We start from the raw sequence: 24729 nt of genomic DNA on the forward strand, positions 1-24729 counted from the left end.
TTAACTGGGGCTTCTCGCTGGTGCTTGCTGGGATTGCTCAGAGGCAGTCCTCTGGTCGCTCAGCTCTGCTTTCCACCGAGAGCTCTCCAGCTTTCTCTGCTTTGGTAGCAGAGGGGTATGTATGGGAGCAATTTGCATCTGTAGTGTCCTGCTCCCCTTTGTTTTTCTGTAGGCCTGTCCTCAGTGAGAGTTAGGCTTGTCTGTATGTGACTAAGGCAGTAAAAATACATTTTTCTCCTCAAGAAATTTGAAGTTTCTTGTGTGATTGCTCTGCTCTGGGAAAAAAAATAATTATGTGCTCTGGAAAATTTAATTACACTCATTTTTATCCCTGAATAGTGTGTTGCTGTGGGAGCGGTTGCAGGATACCTCGTTCTACCAGGGTTCTGCCGGTCACCTTCTCAGCGCAAACTCAGCTTAATGACGAGGAGTTACTTTAACTGAAATACATTTAACTGGAGATAACGTCACTGTCCAAAGAGAACCACCTCTAACCACCCTGAGTTCTGTAAGTACTGAGCTGCTGTGTTCAGCTTTTTGAATTTTAAGAGGTTGGTCCTTTTCTGAAGTGCACTTCTACCCACTATACCATCTTTCTTTGCATCGGTGTAACTGTGGGGTGAAATTTGGGCCCCACTGAATTCGAGGACAATACAGGGTTCCTCTGTGGTTTTCATCTCTTCTACCTCTCAAGGCTGGTAACTTGAGGTACCTGGCCACAGCTGTTCGCTCAGGCTCTGCTTCAAGGACATCGTCAATGGGATGGAGAAGCCGTGCCCTGTGTGTTCTCCTTTATTGGTCCACAGCTGATGGTGGGTGCCCTGACCAAATTTCAGTTTCAGGGGAGAAAATCAGCCTCCCTAAAACATTCCTGTGGTTTCTGTTGGATTCTTCCTTACTTCTCTCCAGGGGACTGCATGCTGTAGTTAAATACTGGTAGAAATATTGTGTTCCACTCTGGATTATGGCTGAATCTCGGTGGTGGATAAATTGCATCCTAAGTCCAGTTTGCAAAGCCCTTTGGGCTTCATGGGATGCAAGAAGCTGTATTTTATTCTAGATGTGTGTTTGCTGATAATTCTATAAGATTTTCAGTGAGCAGGTTGTAAGAGTCCTGATTATACTTGTTCTCTGTGCAGTGAGACTCTTTGCCCAAATAATTCAAAAGCCTGCTGCAGAAAGAGGGAAGGGAAGGTGGAAGGATGATTTAGAAACCTCTGGGTCACTGAAATAGGTGGGAAGAAGATGCATATGTTGATCTGAAGGATATACCGAGCCAGGTATATGCCTTTAAGCATCTAAAGAAAAGTCAGTATTTTTTTCAATGGCTGCCTACTTTAAACCCAAGGAGTTTCTTTAATGAGAGTTTTTAAAGGTTTAGCTGTTAATTTTAGAATTTTTATTTCAAGCATGCTTCCATAAAATTAACTTTTTCAACGCAGAACGCTTTAATGTCTTCCGTGTTGGTGCTCATTTGCAAGAAATCTATCCACAATTATTTCTTATGTACCAGTTAAGTCTATCAGCCAACAGATGTCAAGTGTAGCAAAAATGCTATAATAATATTATGGTCTAATAATAGTTATAATGATTCTAATTACCTGGCGCAGCTTTTGAGGGAGGCAGACTTAGAAATTAGTGCAAAGGAGATGTTTAACCTTGAACTGCAGAAGCAAGGCACTTTTAGAGGTGTCTGGCCTGTGCCCCCTCCTCCCTGTTGGACATCCCATTCCCTTTATTTCCTCCAGCAGATTGGGAGTAGCTGTCTGGTCTGTTTTAAATGTTCAAACCTCATTCTTGGTATGTTCAGAGGTGGAGAAGAGTGCTGGAGAGCTGTAGATGAGCATGTTTCTTGAAATACCTGTGAATGTGAAGCCCCCATCATTTTTATTCTCACGCTGCAGTCTAGCCACCCCGGTTTCGGCACACTCCTGCTGCCTGATGATTACAGCGTTCACAGATTGCTCTCACCTCAGGAAGGCTGCAGGAGGCTCAGCAATCTTCATCTTTTATGCAAGCCGGTTGTGGTGCTTTTAAGTGTCAGGGAGGCTTTGCCACAGCCTGGAAATCACAAAGCCAGCCTGAATCTGCCTGAGTGCTGCCGTGCAGTGTTCACTCTGTCTGCTGATGGGAGAGCGGGTGTGGGGGTGTACGGGCAAGCGGACACGAGTTGTTGAACCCGATGGAGGCTTTGGTGTGGGAGGCGAGGCGGGTATGTCAGCAGATGGGAGTCAACCACCTTGCTGGTGCACAAGTGCTGTGCTTGCTTTGCTTTTGACAGTTTGGGACCCGCATGGCCTCGTCAGAGTCTCCTTCCCCAGTTCAGGAAGGATGCTCTGTGTGCCAGCTCTGTTAGGTCACTCCCAATGCTCCTCTACCACTGTATTTTTCCTTTAGGAAGGCTCCTGGGCTACATTTTCTATATTCTGTCGGTTTTTGCCTAACCTTGCCATATAGTGTCTTGGGGTCCCAGTGCTCATTATTGTTGTAGGACTGATAAGGCGATGCATAATGGATCACCCCCTGCCACAGCTGCTCGTTTTAATTTTGTGACGTGAAGTTGGTGAGGAGTCCCTAATTCATAGGGAAGGATCCTTTCTGCAGAGGAAGCCCTGCATAGGCTGGAAGTTGACAGCTTTTAATGATTATGTGCCAGGCTGAACGTTTTCCCTTTAAATAATAGATTCAGCATGCTGATGAGAGCTCAGCAGGACCTACGGGAATTCGGCTGCTGGTTGCTGATCCCCGACATGGGCAGCAGCTGTGAATCTTAGTTACTGTCTTCCTGTAAAATGGATCCAGAGGTGCCCTTGCAAGGTTTTCTTCTTCATTTCCAGCCTGCTCATAGGCTGGCATGCTCTGCTTCTCACAAAAGCCCTGCCTGCCAGTGCTGCGCGCACTCAGCGCACACAGCCCACCTTTCCCTGGGGCTCACAATGGTGAGAGCTCTGCCATCTTCAGCCTTTTCTTTGGGGAGGTTTGCCTTCTTGCTGGAGTCAGTACCTCCTTGGTGCATCACCATGGAGATGGGGCTGTAGAAGCTGCAGGGCACAGCCTTATCCAGGCTCGTGTGAAGAAGGGTGCAGTAATGGACTACACTTGTTTAGGGAAAATGATTTCTCAGAGTACATAATTTGTCAAAGAATACTTATTATTGCCCCAGATGCTATTAAGAGACAAATCTTGGATCTCTTCAAGCCCAAGCCCGAGCTGTAAGGTTCATGTAATACTCACTTGCTTTTTAACGTGCTGCTTTGCTTTGTTCAACATCAGGTATTGCTGCTATGACCAACGCTGACTCACTAACCTGCTTGTGCTTTTACTTAGCCCGATAAACCAAAGCTCCCTTTATTTTTCTCCTCCCTGTAAATATTAGCAGTGTATTTCTCATCCTGTCACAGAGCACCTTTCTGTATCCCTTTTTTTCAGCCCGTTGAGCGTCCAGATTTTCACTGCTCTGAGTCAGTTGCAAAGGTTCACTTCCCTATGACCACTACGGCTCTGGCCGAGTTTCCAAAGGACACAGAGGGTGTGTAGGTGCATTGAGCTCTCCTGCATGCAGAGGAGTGCAGTCACCTCTCTGGCTTGGCAGACCATGCCAGCACACCCCAGACCCTGAATGAGCTCATGCTGAAACCTCCTTGGGGGTTTGGGGACGCTGCCCTTTCTGCTTGCCTGGCACTGGCACACTCTTTCTTTGTCTAGTTTCCGGTAGACAGAGAACCGCCTCGACAAGGTCTAGAAGAGCCCTCTGGCACGTCTCTGCCTCACTGGTTCCATGTCTCATTTCAGACTTCATCTGTAAACATCTCTTTGCCCTTGCTAAACACTGTGTCTCTTAATTTCTCTCTGCAAGAGTATTATTTAATTTGTAAATGTTTTGGGACGTTATTTGAAAAATACGGTATGAAGCTGTATTTCATTTACTGTAATGATCCACTAATGCGGGCATATTTCAAAGGCAGGCTATGCAGTACTGTGGGGTTTAATTAAATTTTGTTTTTCAAGTAAGCATCAACAGACAGACAATAACAAATGGTGGACAATATACATACAGAACAAAGTCACTCCATTTTCTTTTCCAGGACGGTGGAAGTGAAAATGTGTAGCCCTTAAAATGTACTTGGCCTGTTCACAAGTGCTGCTTTAGTGCTGTTACTCACTTTAGGGGGACTTTTTTCTTCTTACTCTGACTTAATTTTCTTGATCTCTTCATGCCCACAAAATAAACTGTTACACTATGGAAAATTTCCAGCAGGAGCTTTGGGTGATCTAAGTTCTGCTGCAAGCTCTGGACTTAGTTTTGAATATGGCGTTGTTGCTTAATGTGTTATGGCTTGTAGAGATGGGTCCTCATCCAGCCCTTTGGTTCTGTAACCCTGATATGATTTTTTTTTGTAGTTTAACCCCAGCCAGCAACTAGGTACCATGCAGCCATTCACTTGCTTCCCCCCGACCCAGTGGGATGGGGAAGAGAATCAGGAAAAAAAGTAAAATTCATGGGTTGGGATAAAGACAGTGTAATAGGACAGAAAGGAGGAAACTAATAATAATAATAACAAAATGACAATAATAAAAGAATTGGAATATACAAAGCAAGTGATACACAGTGTGATTGCTCACCACTCGCTGACCGATGCCCAGTTAGTTCCTGAGCGGTGATTCCCCTCCCCACGCCAACTGCCCCCAGTTTATATTCTAGGCATGACGTCGCATGGTATGGAATACCCCTTTGGCCAGTTTGGGTCAGCTGCCCTGGCTGTGTCCCCTCCCAACTTCTTGTGCCCCTCCAGCCTTCTTGCTGGCTGGGCCTGAGAATCTGAAAAATCCTTGACTTAGTATAAACACTACTTAGCAACAACTGAAAACATCAGCGTGTTATCAACATTCTTCTCATATGGAATCCAAAGCAACACTATACCAGCTACTTGAAAGAAAATTATCCCAGCGAAACCAGGACAGAGGTGCTCATTCCTTTGGTGGGAAATGCCTGTCTCCAGCGCTGGATGTGGTGCACACCAGCCCTGGCGCAGTGAGGTTGCTGGGAGGTAAAAATGATGTTGTTGCATCCGGCATTGTTGTACCCAAATCAGGAATAAGCAAGTGGCTCTTGAGTGCATTTTGTGCCTTTTCTTCCAGCAAGTGTGGGGTAATCAAGTACAAAATGTATGCAGAGAAGCTTGGAAAGTCTGTTCAACGTCAGCAGGAGGCTGTTAGAAATCATAATGGCACTCACAAGCGTGGCACTTGTACAAGTTTTCTACTGGTAAAGAAATTCATTGGTGATGATGTAAATGGGCTCCTTTGTTTGGGTTTGTGCGGAGAATTGCTTGAGGAGCAGAATGAGATTGCTAGCTGGAGCATTGTTGAATTCTGGCTGTTTTCTGGTGGCTAGCATGGGTTTTGTCCTCTCTTAGTGTTTGGGAAATTTTCCATTGTTTAGAAACATAAGCAGAATTTGCTGAGGAAATCAGTGCAGGTGCCCTGGACTCCTGCAGCGTGGTATAGCCCTTTCATTTTTCTCTGAAATCCGTCCAAGTCAGAGACCTGAAAAAAAGGTAAATTCTTCAGAGGCAGACCCCCCGTCCTCTGTTCAGAGATTTGAGTTCAAGCCGTGTCCTGGATTGATGCCTAAAGCTTTGCCTACTTAACCTGCCTGCAAATGGGTCCTGGGCCAGGGCAGCGGGGTGGCTGCGGGCGAGGGCTGTCTGTGCCTGGTGCTGGCTCTGCTCACTGCTGACTGACCCTGGGTGGGTCACTGTCCAAAGAGCTGTTGGGTCGAAATTGGAGCATGTAAAGCCTGGGAGAGGCTGTGGGAACCTGGTGCTTGACTGGCGTCTCTGCAGCTGTTAAGTGCCTGAAAAGCATTGCTGTAAATGACAGACTTCTGTCTGCTAACCTCCTCCTTCATGAGATCTTGGTTTAACACTTTCTGTGTTACAGTAACAGCCTATGTTTTCTCCTTGCTGGAAAGCAGTGCCACAAGTACTTTACAGCTCTCCTGGTGCACGTACCGGCTGATGGTGTTTTCTGTGCTGGATGCGATGCTTGTAGGAAACAACAATCCTGTCCAAGTAAGGCTGGCAAGACGGTGTCCTATGCTTGATGCCAGTCCCTGTGGCTGGAGATGAGTCCTGGTACAGATAAACCAGTGTCTAAATATAACTTGTCATGAGGCATCAGATGCTCTTTAAATAAATTCTGGAAAAAAAACCATGAAGCTGAGGTTTGCGCTGGTACTACCAATACCAAGGGGAATGTCCTGTGCCTGCCACCTTGTTCTTCCCTTGTTCCTTGCTTTAGGCTGCCAGTTTTTTCCTTTTCTCACTTCTTTTTGTTGATCTGTAGTGTCACTCGAGGCTCCATTGCTGGGTTTTGGGGCAGGCAGTTGCTTTTTGATGACTCAGTGCAGCATCTCCTACTTCTCTTGTCCTTCCTGTGGATCTCCTGCCTTTTTTCTGATCGCTCTTACATTGTGATAAGCTAACCTCCTCTGTGGGCTGGTCAAGCTTCCTATCCAAGGACCTCAGGCCTCTTGCAGATAAACTTTTCTGGGGCCATTATTTATCTTCTATGGAAGGAAAGGTTTTCCTGGCCATGCTGGGGCTCAGGTGGCTGACCCCAGATGAAACACGCTGGCATCTGGAACATCTGGAGCAGGCGGCTGAGCCCTGCACTGAGGGATCTGCCCTCTGTGCAGACCAGTATGTGCATAAGCTTCATCTTTGCAGGAGCAGGTGAGTGATTTTGGTTCCCCACAGTACTGGCTGGCACCATTAAATCTTGCAGATGTGCCCAGAACAGGTTTAGGGGCTCATTCTCCTGTCCAGCAGGATAACAGAGAGAGAATGATACGCCCTGCAGCAGAGCCAGTGCTGGGAGTCCAGAGCCTGTGCTTTAATGGTTCTTGCAAGACTGTGCTGCAAATGGGGGACCTGCAAGGGGCCTCGACACAACGTCTGGAATGACGCAAGCCCAGGGCGTGGGAAGCTATGATAGTGCTTAGGAGTGAACAAAAATAAAAGGCTCTAGGACTATTTAAAAGAAAAAAAAGTAATCTGTAATTCAGTTTTGGGGGAATTAACTTCTAGTGAGAGAGCGCGAGGCTGGCTGGGAGAGGAGGAGCGCTTGCTCAGACGGATGGTAATCCATTGCAGCACCTTACCACGCCAAGGCTCTTTGACAAACATTAGCCCTCTTAATGCCTCCCTAGGATGAGCAAGATGCTGTGCCACTGGATATGGAACGTGAAGTTTCTGGACTATGAGGAGCTTCATCCCAGTGTGATAATTTAAACACCGAATTTTTTTTAGTAATGGATATTGTTGATGGCTGCCTCGCATGGGAGTGCTGCACAGGAACAGATTGTGTTGTACTGATGTGTTTTAAAAATGAAAAGTGTGCTGGTCTTCGTGAGCACTTGGGTCTGACACCGGCCAGCTAGGTTTCTTGGATTTCTCCTTTGGAGTTTGGCAGCCGTCTGCTTCAGGGAGTACAGTGGTCTCATAAGAGTTTATTTGATCTGACACATGACAAATTGTTTCTGCTGGTGGGTACTTCAGGCACAGTCTGTTAGCTGGCAGCCGTAGCTTTGCGGGCACGGGGGAAGTTGGAGAAGGCAAGCCTGCCCTCCTCCTCGTCTTAGTGTCAGTGGAGGGAGCGTTGTTGTAGCCCACCTCCCATTCCAACCTTCTTTTTGCCGGTTGTTAAATTGTGCTGTTTGCATAGATTATTAATGTTGCTTATGTGCTGGGTGTTCCTGCAGATGGTTGTTGTGTTTCTTGTTGTGCCTTGGTGTGCGGGACAGAAGAGAGCTTGTGTTTCTGGAACCGGACCCAGTTGCCGTTAAAGATGCTTTGTTAAGTTGCTTTTTTTTTAGGGCACCTTTTTAACTATGTAATGAGGAGTGGAATATTACATTCCTCAGCAGAATAAAAAGTACATGTCCCCTGTGAGATACTGTAAATACATTTTATCTGTTCTATTACCTACAGTTTTGAGAATATGTCCCCTAAGCATTTTAATCTTGTTTTCCAGAGTTGTCTCAGGGTGAGGAATCACTCCTATTTGCAACTTTGGGAATAATTACGGTGTTCATTAATTTCTTCTCTTTCCTGCTGTCCATCTATTATTGCTTCTGAGAAAAACCCCCTCTCTGTAAATCTCCACTGAAACAGGACTGACTCCATGATTAGAATGAGAGTTATGTGCACTAGAAATGTGTTTGTGAGAGAGCATCTCGTAGCTGTGCACGTGGACAGACCCACCGGCGTGTGCTGGCTCCTCCAGTGCTGTTCAAAAGCACTTAGCCACATAGAGCCCGCCAGATGCCCGGGCTGGCTCAGTGCTGCTTACCCTACAGTTAAAGAAGAAAGCACTGCAGGCAGCACGGTTCTGGGCAGTCGTGGCACACCTGGAGCACTGCGATGAGGCAGGAGGCTGAAGGTCAGATCTACTCAACCACCCGAGCGGTGCTTTGCCTCCTGAAGTGCTTTGCCTGCAGTGCCGGGCTGCTGTTATGAAATAGAAATTAGACGGGACAATAAGCGAAGTGGTTCATCAGCTGCCGCTCTTTTGTCCAGCAACTAAAAGCCAGTTCAGAGATTTTTTGTGGAAGTGCTGTTTGCTTTGGTCCTTTTTTGCTCTTTCTTTAAGTACAGACTGAAAGAGCTGGAGACTGGAGGCCACTGTAATTATTATTCCTTCATGACTAGCAGAATAAATGTGCCATTTAATGCATAAATGACAGGGTCCTTGCCTCAGGAAAAATATGTGGTCTGACCCTGATGCTGCAAACCCTTCTACGTGTGAGTAACCGTCCCTGCCTGGTTCTGGGTGCACTGAGATTTCTCACTCCCTGGATCAGGGTCGGTGCCAAAACTTGTCTCGACGTGTGACGTCTGTGGTCACTGGAAGTCACTGTAGAGGCTGTCATTGAAACAGCCTTGATTCACATCACACCTTTATTTAGATGGCAGCTGATGCAGAAGCTCTGCAGAATAGTTTGTCCATCATGGGATAAAATCTGCTTGCAGGAGGGAGCAGCTGAAGTCTCTGGTCTTCATGGGAGAAGCTCCCTCAGTGCAAATGTGGCCTGGCAGTCCTGTGATGGATTTGCCATCTCCCCACCAGATGTGGCAACATGAGGCTGTAGCACCACCAGCATGTAGAGGAAGCTGCTCAGTATGTTCTGCTGTCTCACAGCAGAGAGAAAGGTGCTGCAGATGCATTTTTCATCAGAGCTTAAAGAGTATGAGTGGCTAACAGCCTGCTGTTAGCGCTTACAGCAGGCAGGGAGATTTTGAGAGTCCTCCTTGGCTTTGCAAGTACAGCAAAGGCCAAGAAATGGAGAGCGAAAATCACTGTATCCTTTGGCTGCTGCTTCCAACTGCCTGTGAGTGCGTGGCAGAGGCAGCAGATGCAGTGACAGCCAGGACTGCCAAAGAAAGGACCCTTTGTGGACTGGTGCTGCTCAGCTACTGAGATATGCCAGTCCACAAAATGGCTCTTTGTAGGGTATTCTCTAACAAAAAGATGTTCCTTTTAAGTGGCTGGGTCTCCTGCTGTTGGTCCAAGCTCCAGATGAGAAAAAGTGGGTCTTGTTATTCTGGACTGGAAGGTGCTGAGGTTACAAACACAGTCATTGTCCCTTGGGAAAATCGTGGAGGAAAACCACTCCTGGTCACATCTCTGTTCCCCTTCTTCCCCAGCCTAGGTTTTGGGCTGCTGGAGCCTGCCTTTCCTGTGGCTGAGGGGCAGTGGGATGGAGCTAAGGTACTGCTCCTGAGTGAACCCCCTGGTTCTGAAGAGCAATGAGCATGGTCATGGAGCTCAGGAGGGACCTGTGGACTAGGAGCAGCCCTACTGCTTGGAAGGTTTACTACTTCTTTGAGTCTATCCGTGACCCTTCATTGTGCACACTTCATGGCGCAGTTCAAATGTCGGTAGTAAAGTGGTTGCTCGAGCCTTCCCTGCAGAGAGTAGCCGTGCGGACCTTGCAGCCCTCAAGTGTGGAGGCTGGTGCAACTCTGGCGGCACATGCAGGGTCCTGTGGTGGCTAAGGCATTCGCAGAAATGCTTTTTCATAATCTCTGCTGGGATTCGTGAGATGTAGAGGCAGGTTCCCTGATTTGTCACCATGTCGTAAGGATTTAAGGTTGAAGAACTCTTTGAAGCACCAATACAGCCTGTTTTGCCATGACAAGGTGGAGATGAGCGCCAGTGTGACTTTTCTTCCCCAAGGAAAACGCTGTTTTGCACAGATCACAAGCCGTGGCTCTGCTGCTGTTTGAAGAGACCAGAGGAATCGCAGTGATGGGCACTCTGTGCAACATCAAAGTCTGCCCCTCCAAAACCAAGATGCTAAGGAACTCCAGCTTAGCATCCTTCATGTCTAGGCAGCAAAAGGAAAGAAGATCTCTGAACTGGGAGTCACTTGGGCAATCAAAGCTCTGCTTAGCGGAGGCTGATGAGGCAAAAGGCAGGATGACAGCAGGAAGGTCACAGTCCCTGTGGATGATCTGGGCCCTCTAATAATGGCAGTCGGGCCTCCAGAGGTGTCTGTGAAACCTCCTCCTCTGCTGGAGGACTTGGGCCTGCATCCATGCCTGAGGAAGCAGACATGCAGCATCCAGCACCTGTGCTTGGCCGGAGCAATTATGGGGTCCCTGAAGGATTGTTCAATTAAAGGGAGGCTGCACTGTGACATTTCAAACTGTTTTTTCCATATGTTGCTACAAGTAACATCTAAAATAGCTCTAAAAGGCAAAAAACCATTCCCCAAAGTAGAGGTGGCAGATGATGAAGAACAGGAGAGGGAATGAATTATGTTCTCTTTCAGCTTCCCATGTCTGTGCATTTACTTCTGCAATTGCAGCCCTTGGAGCTCTTTGCTATTTTAAATTTCCTTAGGAAAAAAACTGCTGAACGAATGCTGCCTGCTGCTGGCTGGCTGTTCTGCTTTGGTTTCAGACTGGGGAGGCTCTTATGCTTGGGGAGCAAGACTCTCTTTTTAGTCTTGGTGGGAAATGCCTGGGTAGAAGAATGGAAATAATCATGAGAGTCGTTTCTAGATGATGGTACTGGTAGTCTCTCAGATCTCTTTTTGTGCTCGTTACTGTCCCAGGGCTTATTTAATTGCATAAGACCACTGAGACTGCTTTAAAAGTACTAATGCAGTGAAAAAAATAAGCAAACTTGGATAATGCCTTTCATCCAAGCACGTGAAGATACCACTGCAGACATTAGTGGAAGGAGCCCTGCGATTGCCTTGATTATAACTGTGGCATCTGTGTTAAGAGTGGAACAACTGAGCCCCAGCACGGGGAACAACTTGCCCATATTCATGCAGAGATTCAGGGCAAAGCCAGGAGCGATCCCGAGGGAACCTGCTTGGTCATAGGTTATATTCATCCCCAGATTGCTCCTTATTCCCCTTCAGGGGAGGGTTTAAAATTGTCTTGTTAGGGCTTTATTCTGGGTTTTGGTGCCAGTGGCTGATCTGGCAGCTCCTGGGGGGGTTTGGCCCATGAGGTGGATCCTGGTGGCCCTCCACCTTTTTAACTACAAACTTGCCATAAAACTGGAAGTGTGGGGGAGCCCAACTCGCTCGCAAGGGACGTTCTGAGCTGGGCATCCAGCCAGGCGTCCTGTGCAATTATTTCCATGGGCTGCCACGCCACATTAATCCTGGCCACATAGCCAGAGCACGTGACAGGCGAGCCACACGTTTGCTGCCTGTGTGCTGTCCTGCTCCCTGCTGTGACCTGTACCTGTGGGTCGTCACGTTGAGTAAGAGCTGTCACTGCCGCCCGGTGCACCGTAGAGGTGAGGAAATGCATTTTTCATAAACTTCATAGCTCACCGTTTCTGGCAGATTGATAGGGCTGCTGGAGACGCCCTTTGCTTGCCTGCTGTCAGGGCACCTCTGCACCAGCTGCTCCGCAGGGCTGTGGCAGCGGGTGTCCTTAGCTCGGGAGAGATGGTGATCCTGACGGGAAACCTCTGGGCTGAGCTGGAGCCGGCAGCGAGGGTCTTGGTGGGGACAGGCTGAGATACAGACAGAGGGGATAGACGCTTGTACTGGGGCAGGCGGCGTGGTGTGGGTACTGCTGTGAGAGTTGTGTGCCTCGTACATCAGCATTGGATTTCTCTAATACTGAGCTTGAATTTTGCATGTTTTTTTTAACCTCTTAATTGAATCTCTTTATAGGGAAGCTGGCATCTGACAGGGGAAGGAGGTTGTTATTTGATGCAAGAGCCATGAGTGAACAGCAGGAACTTGGAAAATACAAAAAGCTGTTTCCAGAGAGGCTGGGAGTATGCCAATTAAATCTTTGGCTCTTTGTGGGCCCAACTGCAGTGGGACATCAGGGTGCCCAGTGACCTGGCTAGTGTGGTGTGTGCTTTCTTTCCTGTTAGATTCTCCAAGCTTGGGAAAGCAGAAGGAGTAAAAAAAATATACTGAACACTGGCAGACTCCCAGGTTAGTCCGAGGCAAGGCATCACCTTGCAAATAGGGGCTGATGGAAATGATAGATACATGTGGGGGGGGAAATATCACTCAATTGTATGTGCTGTACATGGGAAATTGCAGCAAGGAGCAGGAGAAAGGAATAGGAGCAGGGCAGGAGCCGTGTTTTCAGCTGGCATTTGGGGTGATGGGGAGGCGATGAGGAAGGAGAAAGCTGTTTCACGTGGTTGAGGTCAGGCAGTGTGGCAGCTTTCAGAAAGATGTTTGTCCTGAAGGTCCCTGTGCATCTCTTATCTCCAGGCGAGTCCTAAACTGGTGCAAATCATCGCCCACGCTCTGGTACGGACTTGAACGTGCTTGCTAGCCCCAAAGCTCTGCAGAGTGAGGATGTTGCGTGCGTGTGCAGGCTGTCGCAGAGCGCTGCGAGAGCAGCTGCCAGAAATTCAGATAGGTGCATTTTTTATAAATAATAAATGATAAATTTGGTCCTCTGACCTCTGAGGCATGCTCTGCTTTTGTACGCTCCATCCTGAGTGGAGCAGAAGATCCCCCCCATGCTGGACCCAGGGGTCTCTGGCGTGGAGGGTCTGAGGACTGTTGGAGACACACTGGGTGCGGCGCCTGGGATCGGGGATCTTGCTAAGCCACGGCAGAGAGTGGCCCCTTCTGCCATCGCCGCTAATGAGTGGGTGGAGAGGATGACAGCAGCCTTGCTCAGACTTCAAACCACCAAAGTATAAAGCTGTGCTCTGGCCCTCTGGAGAGCAGTGTTTTCTGTGAACACTGGTTTCTGAAGGAATTAATTAAGTAAATTTAATTAATAGACTAAGTGATGCTTAATGTTAAACTGTGTGAGGTTGTATAAAGAACACAGTTGGAGTTGCTGTGGTCGGGTAGAAGGAGTGATGCCAGGTTTGTCTGTAAATGACCTGCAACAACCCAATCCTCTGTCCCTGTGCGGAGCTGTGGCCGGTGAAGCCGCCGGGTGCTGAGAGCTGCCCTCACCGTGCCCGGGTGCTGCTGTGCTGTCTCCTGTCGCTGGAGACATCCGTGCTCTGCTCTCACTTGCATCGGCACCTGGCAGTGCTTGTAGGAAAGACCAGCATTAGGTGGTATTGTAGCTGAGCTGCTGTTAGAGGGATTGGTGTTAGCTAAGCAGGTAGCCTGTAGGGGTTATTAATATTTATTTTTATTATTTGTTAGTGGAGGTTATAAAAGTTGCATCATTGCATGGTAGATGCCAGGCTCTGTAAGCACTCGTTTCTGCCATGGTTATCTTCCTCCCTCCCCATCCCTACCATCTCATGTCAAAATTTCTTCCTGTGTGCTGGTCCCAATTCAGAGCGGTGCTTCTGCTGCAGGTCAGAGCAGGGCCTGTTGCTTGGGGGCAGGCTGTGCCTCACCAGCAGAGCTCGAGCCATGATTTATTCCTGTAAACCTGAAAGCGTGGCTTCCTGCTGCGTGGGTTCTCTGTAGGCAGCCAAATACGGGAAGGTGTTCCCACAACTTTTCCCTTGTGTAGGAGTGTTTTTAACACACCAGAGAAGAGTCATGGTAGGAGTAAATGATGTGGAGCAAGCAAGAAGAATAAACGATTTTTAAGCAATTTCATAAGCGGGATCAATGAGATGGTCTGTATTGCAGCTGTGCCTTCTCTGCTGAAATCTTGGTAGGGTTGAGGGTGTTTGCAAACAAGTGGTGCTTACTGTCCTGTCTTTCACCCGTACATGTAGGGCTTCATGCCCAGGTGGGACCTTCCGGCAGGGATTGGGGGCTCTTGGTGCAGTGAGCTCCTCCGTGGAGCTGGGGATACTCGCTGGAGGCATGAGCATGCTTTCCCAATGGCAGGACACCAGGAGGAGCAGAGCTGATGAGAGCATCCTGAGCACAGCAGAAGCAGATGCAATGTCACACCTTGAAGCTGTGCAGAGCCTGTGCCAGCTGAATGTGGTGGGTCCGTACCCAGAGAAGTCTGTTCCTGCCTGGTTTGTCCTGGGAGAATTGAGGACAAACAAATTGGGGCTCCATCAGGAACACTGCGTGGGTCCCTGAAGGAAGCTCCTTGTTATGTTTGGTTTTGGCATTCAGGGCTCTTCTCCTGCTTTGCATAAGGTGATAGATAGGTTTGTTATTATTATTTTATTCTGTTTTTATTATTAATTTTTATTCAGATCCAGTTCTTTGATCAGTCAAGTGCATTCAGATCTCTTCCAGGATCTTTGTAGTTTTAACGTTGGCTTTAATGAAGGGGAAAATTCTCTTCTGCCTCCTTTTGGAAATGTTGCTGATCAGGACCTGTCCATGGCAGGAGTGAGCTCAGACAGATGTATAAAGCAGGAGGTCTCCCAGGTGCCTGTCGAGCAAAGCTGCTGCCAGCTGTACCAGCTGTGCAGTGCCATGGCAGTTCACCTGGGCACTGCACCTAGGGCAAGTGCAATTAATTGCTGGGCCTTGTCTTGGGGGAAAAAAAGCATGAAAAGAAGATGAAGATGTCTTTTAAGGGGGAAAAGTGGTATCAGAGTCTCACAAGTCCTGCTCTTAGTGAAGGCAGTAGGGAATGCTCACATTGTACAAGGTTTGGTAGCTCATTGTGGTTCTTGCAGCATCTTGCCCATCAGCTCACATCTTTCTGCTGGATCCTGCACATTAAAACGTCCTGCAGGTAACCATTTCCAGGTAAACATGTTTGGAAGGACAGGACCTGTGTTCTCTCTTATGAGAGCCATTGGGTTTTTAATATGGGCAAGTCTTCTTATGGTTCCCATTTCCAGGGGAAATCCAAGAAATCCTGTGCTTCACGCCAGAAGCCACAGTGTAATGTCCACATACTGTCAGGGCAGGGAGAGCTGAGGCAAGTCTTCAGGATTGAGACCTGCTAAGCAGACACGTGGTCATCTGGGCCTGTGTCCACCAAAACATGAGTATTTCCAGGCTGGCTTCTCTTAGCTTGGTTTGTACTTAACAGGAGCCTTTGCATCCCTGTGCCTCTGGGAAGAAGAGAGGATAATTTTATTTGCAGTTTGGTCTTGCTCATCTGTTTGAAAGCAGAGGGTTGTGAAGACCCAACTGTAATGAAACTGGGAAGGGCAGAGTGTCCTGTGGCCTCCTAGTAATCCTCTGTTTGTCCACCAGACTGGGAAGGGCAGAGTGTCCTGTGGCCTCCTAGTAATCCTCTGTTTGTCCACCAGCTGTTTCCTCTCTTACACACAGGATGAATTTCAGATTAAAACCTCTTCTTTCTCCTGTTGGTGTAGCTGCACAGTCATGGGAGAAGGAGGGACTGCTGGCTATGGGACATTTCCAAGGTGTCTGACTGACACTGCTCTGCTCTTCAGTAGCAAGTCAGCAAAAACAGGTGCTCATTACAGACCTGGGGATCCATTGCTCAGAGGAAGAAAATTTCAGGTCAGTCAGCTAAATTTCCTTCTCTTTCTCCATTGTATGGTATATCACTTAGCATGTCATGCTGGTCTCAGCCATAGATGCCAGCGTCATTAAAATAACATTGTGTTTGAACAGGGATCTCGACACTGATTGCAGGATGCGTCCTGAGTGCACCTCTTCAATCAGACATCCTAGTTTACACGTCTGTCTTTAAAATAGTTTCCTTAACTGTTATTGCCCATCAAACTTTGGCTTCAGCCTAAGAAGCTGTGAGTGCATGGAGGTCTTCGTGCCACCTGTTCAGCTGAAGGATGCTTGGGCTGCGTTCCTTGATGTCTTTCCCTGTTTGATTGTTCTCCAGTGCTGACCTGTGCTCAGGGAGGGGAGGTCTGTGAATTATTTGTGCTCGTAGACACATAGTGTGCTGTTGATGCTTTTGTTACTACCAGCCATCTCAACAAAGGGTGGCTGGACAGATACCTGGCCTGAACTAATAAATTTGCAGACAATTTTGCAAGACTTATAATTCCCATACTGCTCCCTCAATCCCTAGATGAGAACAAGGATTAGCTTATTGTTATTGCTCCCAGTTGGCTGTAAAAACAGAGCCTGGCAAGGGGGCTGGGGAGCTCTCTGGGATGTCCATGTGCTCTCCTCAAGCAGCAGATCAGAATTCAGATGAGGCTTCAGATGGATTTATTGGAGTGGCATAGTATACGCAGCGTGGGCTTTGAGTTAGGACATGAAAGAGTGGTGTGTTCCCAGCAGTGGAAGGCATTAATGAAATATGTTCCTCATACTGACTTGCTTTGAACTGTCACCTATCACTACAGCAAACTTATTCACAGGGCTGTGCAGCATTTATTGATGAGCAGCTAGTAAAATCAGTAAAAATGTCCCTGCTAATAGAGAGTGTAATGGCAATGCTATTGTTTCTGTGGCTGCTGGTGCAGACAGGATTTCCTGGAGCTGCGGAGCAGAACCTCCCTGCACTGTGAAGCCCAGAACATTGCCTCCTCTGACAGGAGGACTGCCCCAGGAACAGAGGCTTTGAGTGTGACCCTTTGCTCATTCCCTAGTACCTGATTTTCTTTAACATAAGAGGATTATTGGGAAAACAACCCAACACCCTGCTCCACACAAGGGGAGTTTGTGGTCCTCCTGTAGTGGTTCTGGTGCTGACTGGCTGCAGCTGTACATGGGTGCTGCTGGATCCAAAATAACGTTCCTAAATAAGAGCAAATGCTCCCCATACAGGTGGGGTCACAGCTACCACCCTTTCTGCTTCGTGAGCTGCAAGGGTCAGTTTTAAAAATGCATTGTATCCACATAACATTTGGTTTGGAAATCCTCTCACGCCCTCTGCGTGCTTCTGTCTTGTAATGAGATGTCAGCCTGTGCAGACTTCTCTCCAGGAGCTTCAAACCCCCATGTTTCACATGTTAGTTCCTCCTGCCTACCTGGGACCTAAGCAAACTGCTAATTGTTGTGCAGATGTCATCTTCCAGGCAGGCATGAGTTTGTAGGCTTTAAAGAGGCTGTACTGTCATTTGCTACCAGCCTTCTTGGTACACGTGAGCTCTATTTTTACGGGAGTGTGCATTTTCTTTCAGCCACTGCTTTGTTGAATTTCTTTTTCTTCTTTTCTCTTTTTATTTCCAGGCTTGCAGGTAAAGTTTTAGGGATACATCTATTTTTCATTATCCCAGTTTTGCCGCTTGCTTTATAACTAAAAAAACCCCAAACAACAAACCAAAAAACTGTTTCCGATGTAAAAAGCAGCAGTTTATTCCAAGGTGAGTTGAGGGGAGGTCTGTATGTCTTGGTCGGTCTGAGATTGAGGTCCTGACTGTGGCACTGGCCAGAAGGATACGCTGATTTTCTGGGAGCAGGTGGAGTTTGAGCCCATGAACTCTGCTCTGGGTTTTCCAGCTCAGGAACGTGGGTGTTAGTTGTAGCCTGGTTGCACTTGGCAGTGACCCAAGACAGAGATGGAAGCTCTGGTCACAGGCTGTCTTTGCCTGTCTTCTGAAAATGGAGAGCTTTGCTTCTACTCTGTTTGTAGTTTAGTAAGGGCTTGTGGGACCTTGAGGTGGTCCTTTGACCCTTTAGAAAAGAGGAGTACATTGAAGGAGGATATCAAGCATCAGGTCAGAAACACAAGGTGGTACTTTCATGCATGGTGTGAATTAAATGGTGGAACTCATTGCTGAGTTGCTGTGGGTGTCAGAAGTCCAGATCTGCTCCAAAAGCAATAAATGGGAAAAACAAAAATCCGGTTGATCTGGATTTGAGTTCAAAGATAGAGGCTGCTGTTCAGGAATACCCTGGGTCAGGAGTTTCTGGAAGATGCAGAAGTGCATCAGATGTATTACTATTTGTGCTCCCTGCTCTGCTGCTTTTTCCTAGCTGTCCACCACTGACCAGCATGATGTGGTGTTTTGCCTTTTCTTTTCTTTTTTTGGCTAAAGCAAAAACCAAGCAGGAAGAGGAAGAAGTAATGTAATGGAGTGGGGAGACAAGACAGCAGTAAAGGAGGGGAAGGAGAGGACTCCACTCCCTCCATGTCCCTGAAATTTTTTGTGGGGAGAGGTCCTTTGGTGGCAGGAGTTGGTGGTGGGTGCGCCTGTGAGCATATTTTCTGCTTTGTGGAATAGGAGATGGTTGCTTCAAGGAAGGAAGGAAGTCTGCATTCGATGTACCATCCTGATGGACGACAGAGACAGAAAGATATTTAGGACTGCATGTATGGGAGGAAATTCTTTAAAACCTGGATAGGAGTAGGAACAGACTTGATGGAGGGATGAGTAATGAAGGAGTGTTTGAACGGAACTAATCAGTCCCATCTTCTTTCAAAAGACCTCATTTAGTTTAATTTAGCAGCGTGTAAATTTAGAGCCAATCAAAGGAAATACTTCTCCAGCCTGTGTGCTGGCAGGCTGCTCTGTTCCCTACCCCAGTATGAGAAGTAGTAGTGAGCCGAACGCTGTAGGTGGATTTAAAGCCTCGTGTTGCGAGGCAGTGGGGCCACGCGTGTGCGTGAGCACGGTTACACGTCTAGCGGTGAGGACATGAGCTCTGTACCAGGGTGACTGGCAGCCACAAGAGGAGGACCCTTCTTTTTCCCCCCCAAGTTCAATACGTGGTCTGTAGTCAGTCAGGGCAGTTGTATGCCACGGGACTGCTTCATGGTCCACTGCAAGCGCAGGCAGAGCCAGCTCCTGGGTTCACAGTTTGGGTGAGCTGGCACTTTGAGCAGCAGGGAAAGCCTTGTGCTGTAGGAACCACCAAGTACACCTTACTGACCTCTGCAAAATGTTGTTTTCCTCAAGAAAAACCTACCTATGGGTTTAGATAAACTCCTGATCCTTTGATGGCTGGTAGTTTTGTTTAATTTGAATTAATGCAGCTACTTCTGTGCTTAAAATGAGGCAAAGGCATAAAAAGCCTTCGCAGGATTGCACGGATTTTTATTTTTCCCTGTAGTTGTCATCCATGGCACTAACACAGTGATTTTAAACAAGACTTGCTGGTCTCTCTGTATTTTCCAGGAGACATATAAGCCCCTGTGGGGTCAATATAAGCTACTTTTGTCATTCCTTGTCATAAACTCCATTAGCAGTAAAATCGGTACCTCTTGCTATTGGCTGCCCCCGATGAGACCCATGCACTAACACCTCAAGGTGTTCTGTTTCCTGTGGTGTTGCACCCCTGAACCCGTGCTGCGTTGCAAAATGTCCTGTAAAGAACACTGAAACCTGTGAAAACGTGGACTAAAATATTGTTCATTTTGTTTTCCTTTGCATTTCAGGCTGATGGCAATGTCTCACTGGGCCAGTCTCCTCTCCACTGCTGCCAAAGTCAACCTGCTGGTCTTGGTGGTTTCTGTGGTGTTTTCCCAGTCAAGCCTAAGCAACAGAGCTCCTGTAAGTGTTGGCTGCTCTGGCTGAAAGCTTCTCTCGCAAAGGGCTGTCCAGCCACCGGAGTCTCTGGTGGGGCGCCAGCCTTACCTGATCCCTCTGTAGGACCAAGTAGAAAGTAGCAGCAGATGGTGAATCACCTCTCCTTGACAGTGGGCCTTCAATAACAACATTTCAGAAGGGCTTCTTTCTTGAGACCGCTTGCCTCACCCCAGGAAATCCAGTATATGCTCAATCCAGAGGGTTTGCAACAGGCACAGTGCAATTTGGGCAGCTCTCTTGTTCGCCAGATGTCACTTTTTCTATTTGGAGTTGTCACACGTTCCCACTGTGGCAAGAGGCAAAGCTAATTATGCGGTCTAGTGGCAAAAGGATGGGAAGAGGTGGCCTCAGTTATGTTCCTAGCTGTGCCTCTGTTGAGTCACCGCAAGTGAGTCAGGCTTGGAAGAGCACCCTCTCAGGTCCTTGCATGTGCATGGATTTTGGTACTTGCAGTGTTGTTCTGAAGCTGCAGTTGAGGTGAGTGGTCACTGTCTGTCTCTTTGCACTGTACGGGTGTGCAAAACTCCCCTGGGATTGGATTCTGCTGCTAAGCCCCAGGTGCTAGGCCCCCCTAAATTAGCAGATCTGGAAAGCTTCCTTGAGAAAGCTTGAGCGGTAAAGAGTGGTGGTTTTTTAGTTTAATGAATGCTGTGGCTTAAAACAGGGTGTCCCCCAGCAAAACTGGAGTAGGGGATCACTGGATGCCACGTCCCTGGGCACTCGCTCCTGCCTTTGCATTGCAGCTTGCTGCTCTGTTGGTTGTGTGATGCAACTGTCTGGGGACTGTGCTATTACCCAGAGCAAATACAAGGGACAGGTGACAATATAAGCACTGTAGACCAGTGCCTTGGGCCCACCTGGAGTCATGTAACGATGAGATAATTTGTCTTTATTTCAGGGAGGGAGGGGAGGAGGCTGGAGATAGAGCACAGTCATCCCAGCTGAAGAACAAGCACTGGGACAGCCACCCAGTGATACCTGCCTGAATTGGCAGGCAGCCTGACACCAAGGTTCAGACAAGATTAATGCAATGTGTGGTTAACTCTCCCATCACCTTTTCCTGCACTCCCGCTACAATGGCTCCATGGTGGCCATGCCCCTCCTTTATTGCAAACAGACTGCAGATTGTCTCAAAGCCTCCCTGCTGAGGCTTTTCAGCTTATTGCAGTTGATTTCAGACTGATAAAGCAAGGAGGCTTTTTGCCTTTAAGGAAATTTCCATTGTTCGTTCTTTCTACTGTCTTAATTATGAAAACAAACTGAAAAGGTTTCTACCTAATTTCTGCATAAATGAAGAATTGCTTGTGTGTTGTTGCCTGGTTTTGCCAGAAATACTAATGAAAATGGGGTATTGCAAAGCAACTGCGGGCCAAGCAGTGGCATTAACATTTAAGTGAACCAAGTCACATCCTTTTACCCTTACTGAACATTTAGACACTTCTCTTAAGCAGAGCCAGTAAACATCAGCTGTCTCCATTATGTGTTTCAACAGATACAACACTTCGAGGCCTGTTGGTAAATTTACAATGGCCTGTATCGTTAAGTCCCTCTTGGATAATAATATAGCAGCGTAAATAAGCTAAGTAATAACTGCTCTGACTCATTTATTTTAGTCCTGTTGAGTCTTGGCTCAGAAAATGTTAACATTGATTTTCATCTGCAGAACCTGGCTTTTTATGTTTATGATTGTTACTGGGCTTTAACCATTTGTCATAATTTTAACAATTTCAAGCCTCTGATGCACTACACGAAAGCAGGAGTTAAGCTCTGCTTTCCAGTGTATTTCCGAAATTTCAGTCCCTTTTGACAGATAAAATAAAAACATTCTATAGGTTTGTCAACTATCTTCACGTGTTGCCACTGTCGTTGCTAATTGTACGTGTTTTGCTCAGGCTGACATTTCTCTTGCTCAGAAAACACTCTCCTAGGCTGGGTAACGGATATTTATATGGAAAGCACCCAGATTCTGCCAGGAAATATGCATGCATTTTTTCCAAGAAGTGGAAGAAGTGAAGGCAGAACATGGCTTAAAATTTCCTGTTAACCTCTTAATTGATGACTTCTTTTTCCCTATGAAAACATTCTAAGGATTAATATCAACACACTTCGTGAAGTGAGCTGTAACTCTTACTCTAATTGCCAACAATGAGGAACAATCTTTCCCTATAGGCTGGTTATTTGAAATGATTCAGTGGTGGCGTTCTTGGCGATATCAGAAGCTGATAATACTCCCTGCAACAGAAACTGAGCTGTCTGGATGATTAGCCTGGACTAGCTTATCTGTTCCTGTGAAAACCAGAGTAGCAAAGACCTGCTTCCGGAGCAGTTAATAGCCGGGTGTAAGATAGTACGAGGTCATTACTTACTATGCGCTCTCAATAATTTTATCTGTTGCAGTTTTACATGACTCCCACCAGCTCCCTAGGGAGACTTTCCACTGAACAGCGAAGTTTCCCTCACAGCAAGGGGTTTTTGTCCTGCTTTTCATCCTTGTTTTTTCCTTTGCGTAATGTCGTACCACTTGTGCTAGCTGATCTACCACACCTCTGCCATTTGCGTGCTGCACTTGCAACGTAGATGGTGATTAAATTGCTGCCTCATTGTTTTAAAAGACTTGGAGGACACTGGGAACGGGTGGAGAAAAGGATGCTCGCTTTTTTATCGTGTGGGCAATTCGGTGTGTTTTCCCCGTGTCCTATTTTGGAAATAGCTGAACTATTTTAGCTGAAATCTTCTCCAAGCCTGAAATAAGTGCATTTAAGAAAAAAAAAAAACCAACGCTTGAGGCGTTCCACTTGCGTGGAAAATTTCAGCTGAAAAAGTTAAAAGTTTGACATATTTTTAGAAAAGGGAAAACGGGGTCTTACAATGTTACACAACCCTAGTAATAGTCAGGGCTTCTGGTTCTGACTGTAATATAGGTGAGGCTCTGTGAAAGCTTGTTTTAAACCTGCAGCCTGCATTGGAATAGGAAATAAGCTGTGTTGCTTTGTTCAGCACAAATGTCATGCTACTTATGCATGTTTAACCTTTAATATACTTTAAATCTAAATTTAACCATGTGGAAAGAATCTTGGATGTCAAAAAAAAAAAAAATCTGCTGGCGAGGGAAAAAATTTTGTATTCTCAGCCGGCACTAAATTACTCAGATGCAATTGCTAATGAGCTGAATCTTTTCTATCCGAAAGGAGTTTGCCCTTACAAAAATAGAAGAGAGCGACATAAAAGATGACAGTGGGAAAGAGCCGATAACAGAAGATGATGCTGATCCTGAAGACCTGGAAGTGTTTTACCCCACACATCAGTGGCAAACCATCCGTCCAGGTAACATGCTGATGACTAATTATAGCATCCCTCTGAAACCCCACCTGACAGCACTGACAGAAGCCTTGCAGAAACTCAAAATACCTGTTTGTTCCCATGACGATGTATTCTTTTGCTGGTGTTCAGACAAAGAGGTATGGACCCAATGACCCAATACAGGGACAAGAGACCATCACAGAACTGGCTGGCAATGGGAGCAGTTGCTAAAGTGTTTTCAGTTCACCGGAGCAGGTCGAGTGGGCTGCCATTCACATTGTAGGTGGTGATGTGTCTCTCTCACTAGCTCAGAAGCCCTTTCTCTCTTTGTACGCTTGTCAAGGGACAGATTTTATAACGTTTGTTGGCATGCGGTATCCCAGGTCTGCTGTGCTCCAGTGTGGGCTGGTGAAATGCTGGTCAGTGGCAATCTGATTAAGAACCATCAATGTAACACTACACAGCTTTTTAACAATGGGTTTTCTGTTCCTTGGGTGTTTGAAATCCAGCTCTTATCCCTATCCATACATGCCACAAAAAAACCCGCTTCCCTTTTTTTGGGCTGGTATCTTTTATTAGACATGTATGGGACACGTACGGTGAGAAGACACCAACTGAGTAGGCTGGCTTCACTGCAAAACCCCATGCGCTGGGAATGGCTCTGGAGAGGATAAGCCCATTTAAACACACACACAGATGCATGTGTGCACACTTATTTCAGCAATTAGGATGATCAGTAAGCCTGCCTCTGAGGTCTTGAACAAGGTATTTAATCCACTTGTGCTTTGGTGTCCTCATGTATATGCAGGTGTAATACCTTCCCACCTCAGAAGGGTGAACTAAGTAGTAATTAATTTTTATAAAGTGCTCTGAATTTAAAAGAGCTTTATCCTGTGCTCAGTTATCATTGAATGAATAAATATGGGATCCATTTGTCTTGAAATTTCTGCCAGATATAGCAGAACAACTGTTCCAAATGTAAATCTTCGTATAACATGAATGTCTAGCAAAAGCCCCAGTATATACTTGTATTCCATTTTGGTACCATTATGTATGGAAGGCGTGTGCTGTCCCTGTTCAGTATTCAGATTGGCGCATCCCCACCACCCTTGTCGAAGCAGAATATGTATATACTTGCAGTCACTATAAACGTCGTTGCCAGTTTTGTTCAGAAGCACCTTCTCTATTGCTCAGGTGTTTTGTTCTGCTTTATTTCTGTAGCAGTTTCAGGCTGGGCCTGTGCAGTGAAGGGCTTGTGGAAGTAGGGAGCTTGTTAGCATTCGCAGAGGAGAAGAATTTCAATTACTCTTGTAAAAGGCTTAAGTGGTGGCCTGCCTCATCGTCTAGCCACTACGGATTCTCATTTCAGGTGTACGTGCAGATTTGGGTAGAGACATGTCAGAAAGAGGAGTCATCTTTGGTCTCCCCCTGACAGCCTGGGTTTTCATCCCCTGTGGGTTTCTCTGTAGTGAAATCTTGTGTGTAGACTGTGACTCGCACTTTTAGCATGTGTATTACCCGAAGCAAGGCTGGGGAACCTGCTACCACCACGAGCCCATTCCTGTGTCCTCTGAGCTTGAGGGTTTCCCCCTTGCTAGCACAGGCCTGTGC

General features: G+C 46.9%; 2 protein-coding genes across 3 annotated transcripts in view; one reads left to right on the top strand and one right to left on the bottom strand.

Annotated features, from left to right (window-relative positions):
- The window catches only part of MATR3 (matrin 3), a 1017354-nt gene that overhangs the window by 52360 nt on the left and 940265 nt on the right, over window positions 1-24729 (bottom strand). The gene's annotated exons all lie outside the window — the stretch shown is intronic.
- The window catches only part of SIL1 (SIL1 nucleotide exchange factor), a 100078-nt gene that overhangs the window by 4085 nt on the left and 71264 nt on the right, over window positions 1-24729 (top strand). Inside the window, exons 2-5 of one of the 2 annotated variants that reach the window (XM_049829458.1) lie at window positions 340-508; window positions 15727-15877; window positions 19668-19782; window positions 23007-23142. In XM_049829458.1, the coding sequence (XP_049685415.1) occupies window positions 19672-19782; window positions 23007-23142 (247 nt within the window). In that variant the 5' untranslated portion in view covers window positions 340-508; window positions 15727-15877; window positions 19668-19671. The remainder of the gene's footprint in view (window positions 1-339; window positions 509-15726; window positions 15878-19667; window positions 19783-23006; window positions 23143-24729) is intronic. The other variant, XM_049829457.1, reaches the window with a different exon arrangement.

Source organism: Accipiter gentilis, chromosome 26 (assembly GCF_929443795.1).
Source record: "Accipiter gentilis chromosome 26, bAccGen1.1, whole genome shotgun sequence".
Lineage (NCBI taxonomy): Eukaryota > Metazoa > Chordata > Aves > Accipitriformes > Accipitridae > Astur > Astur gentilis.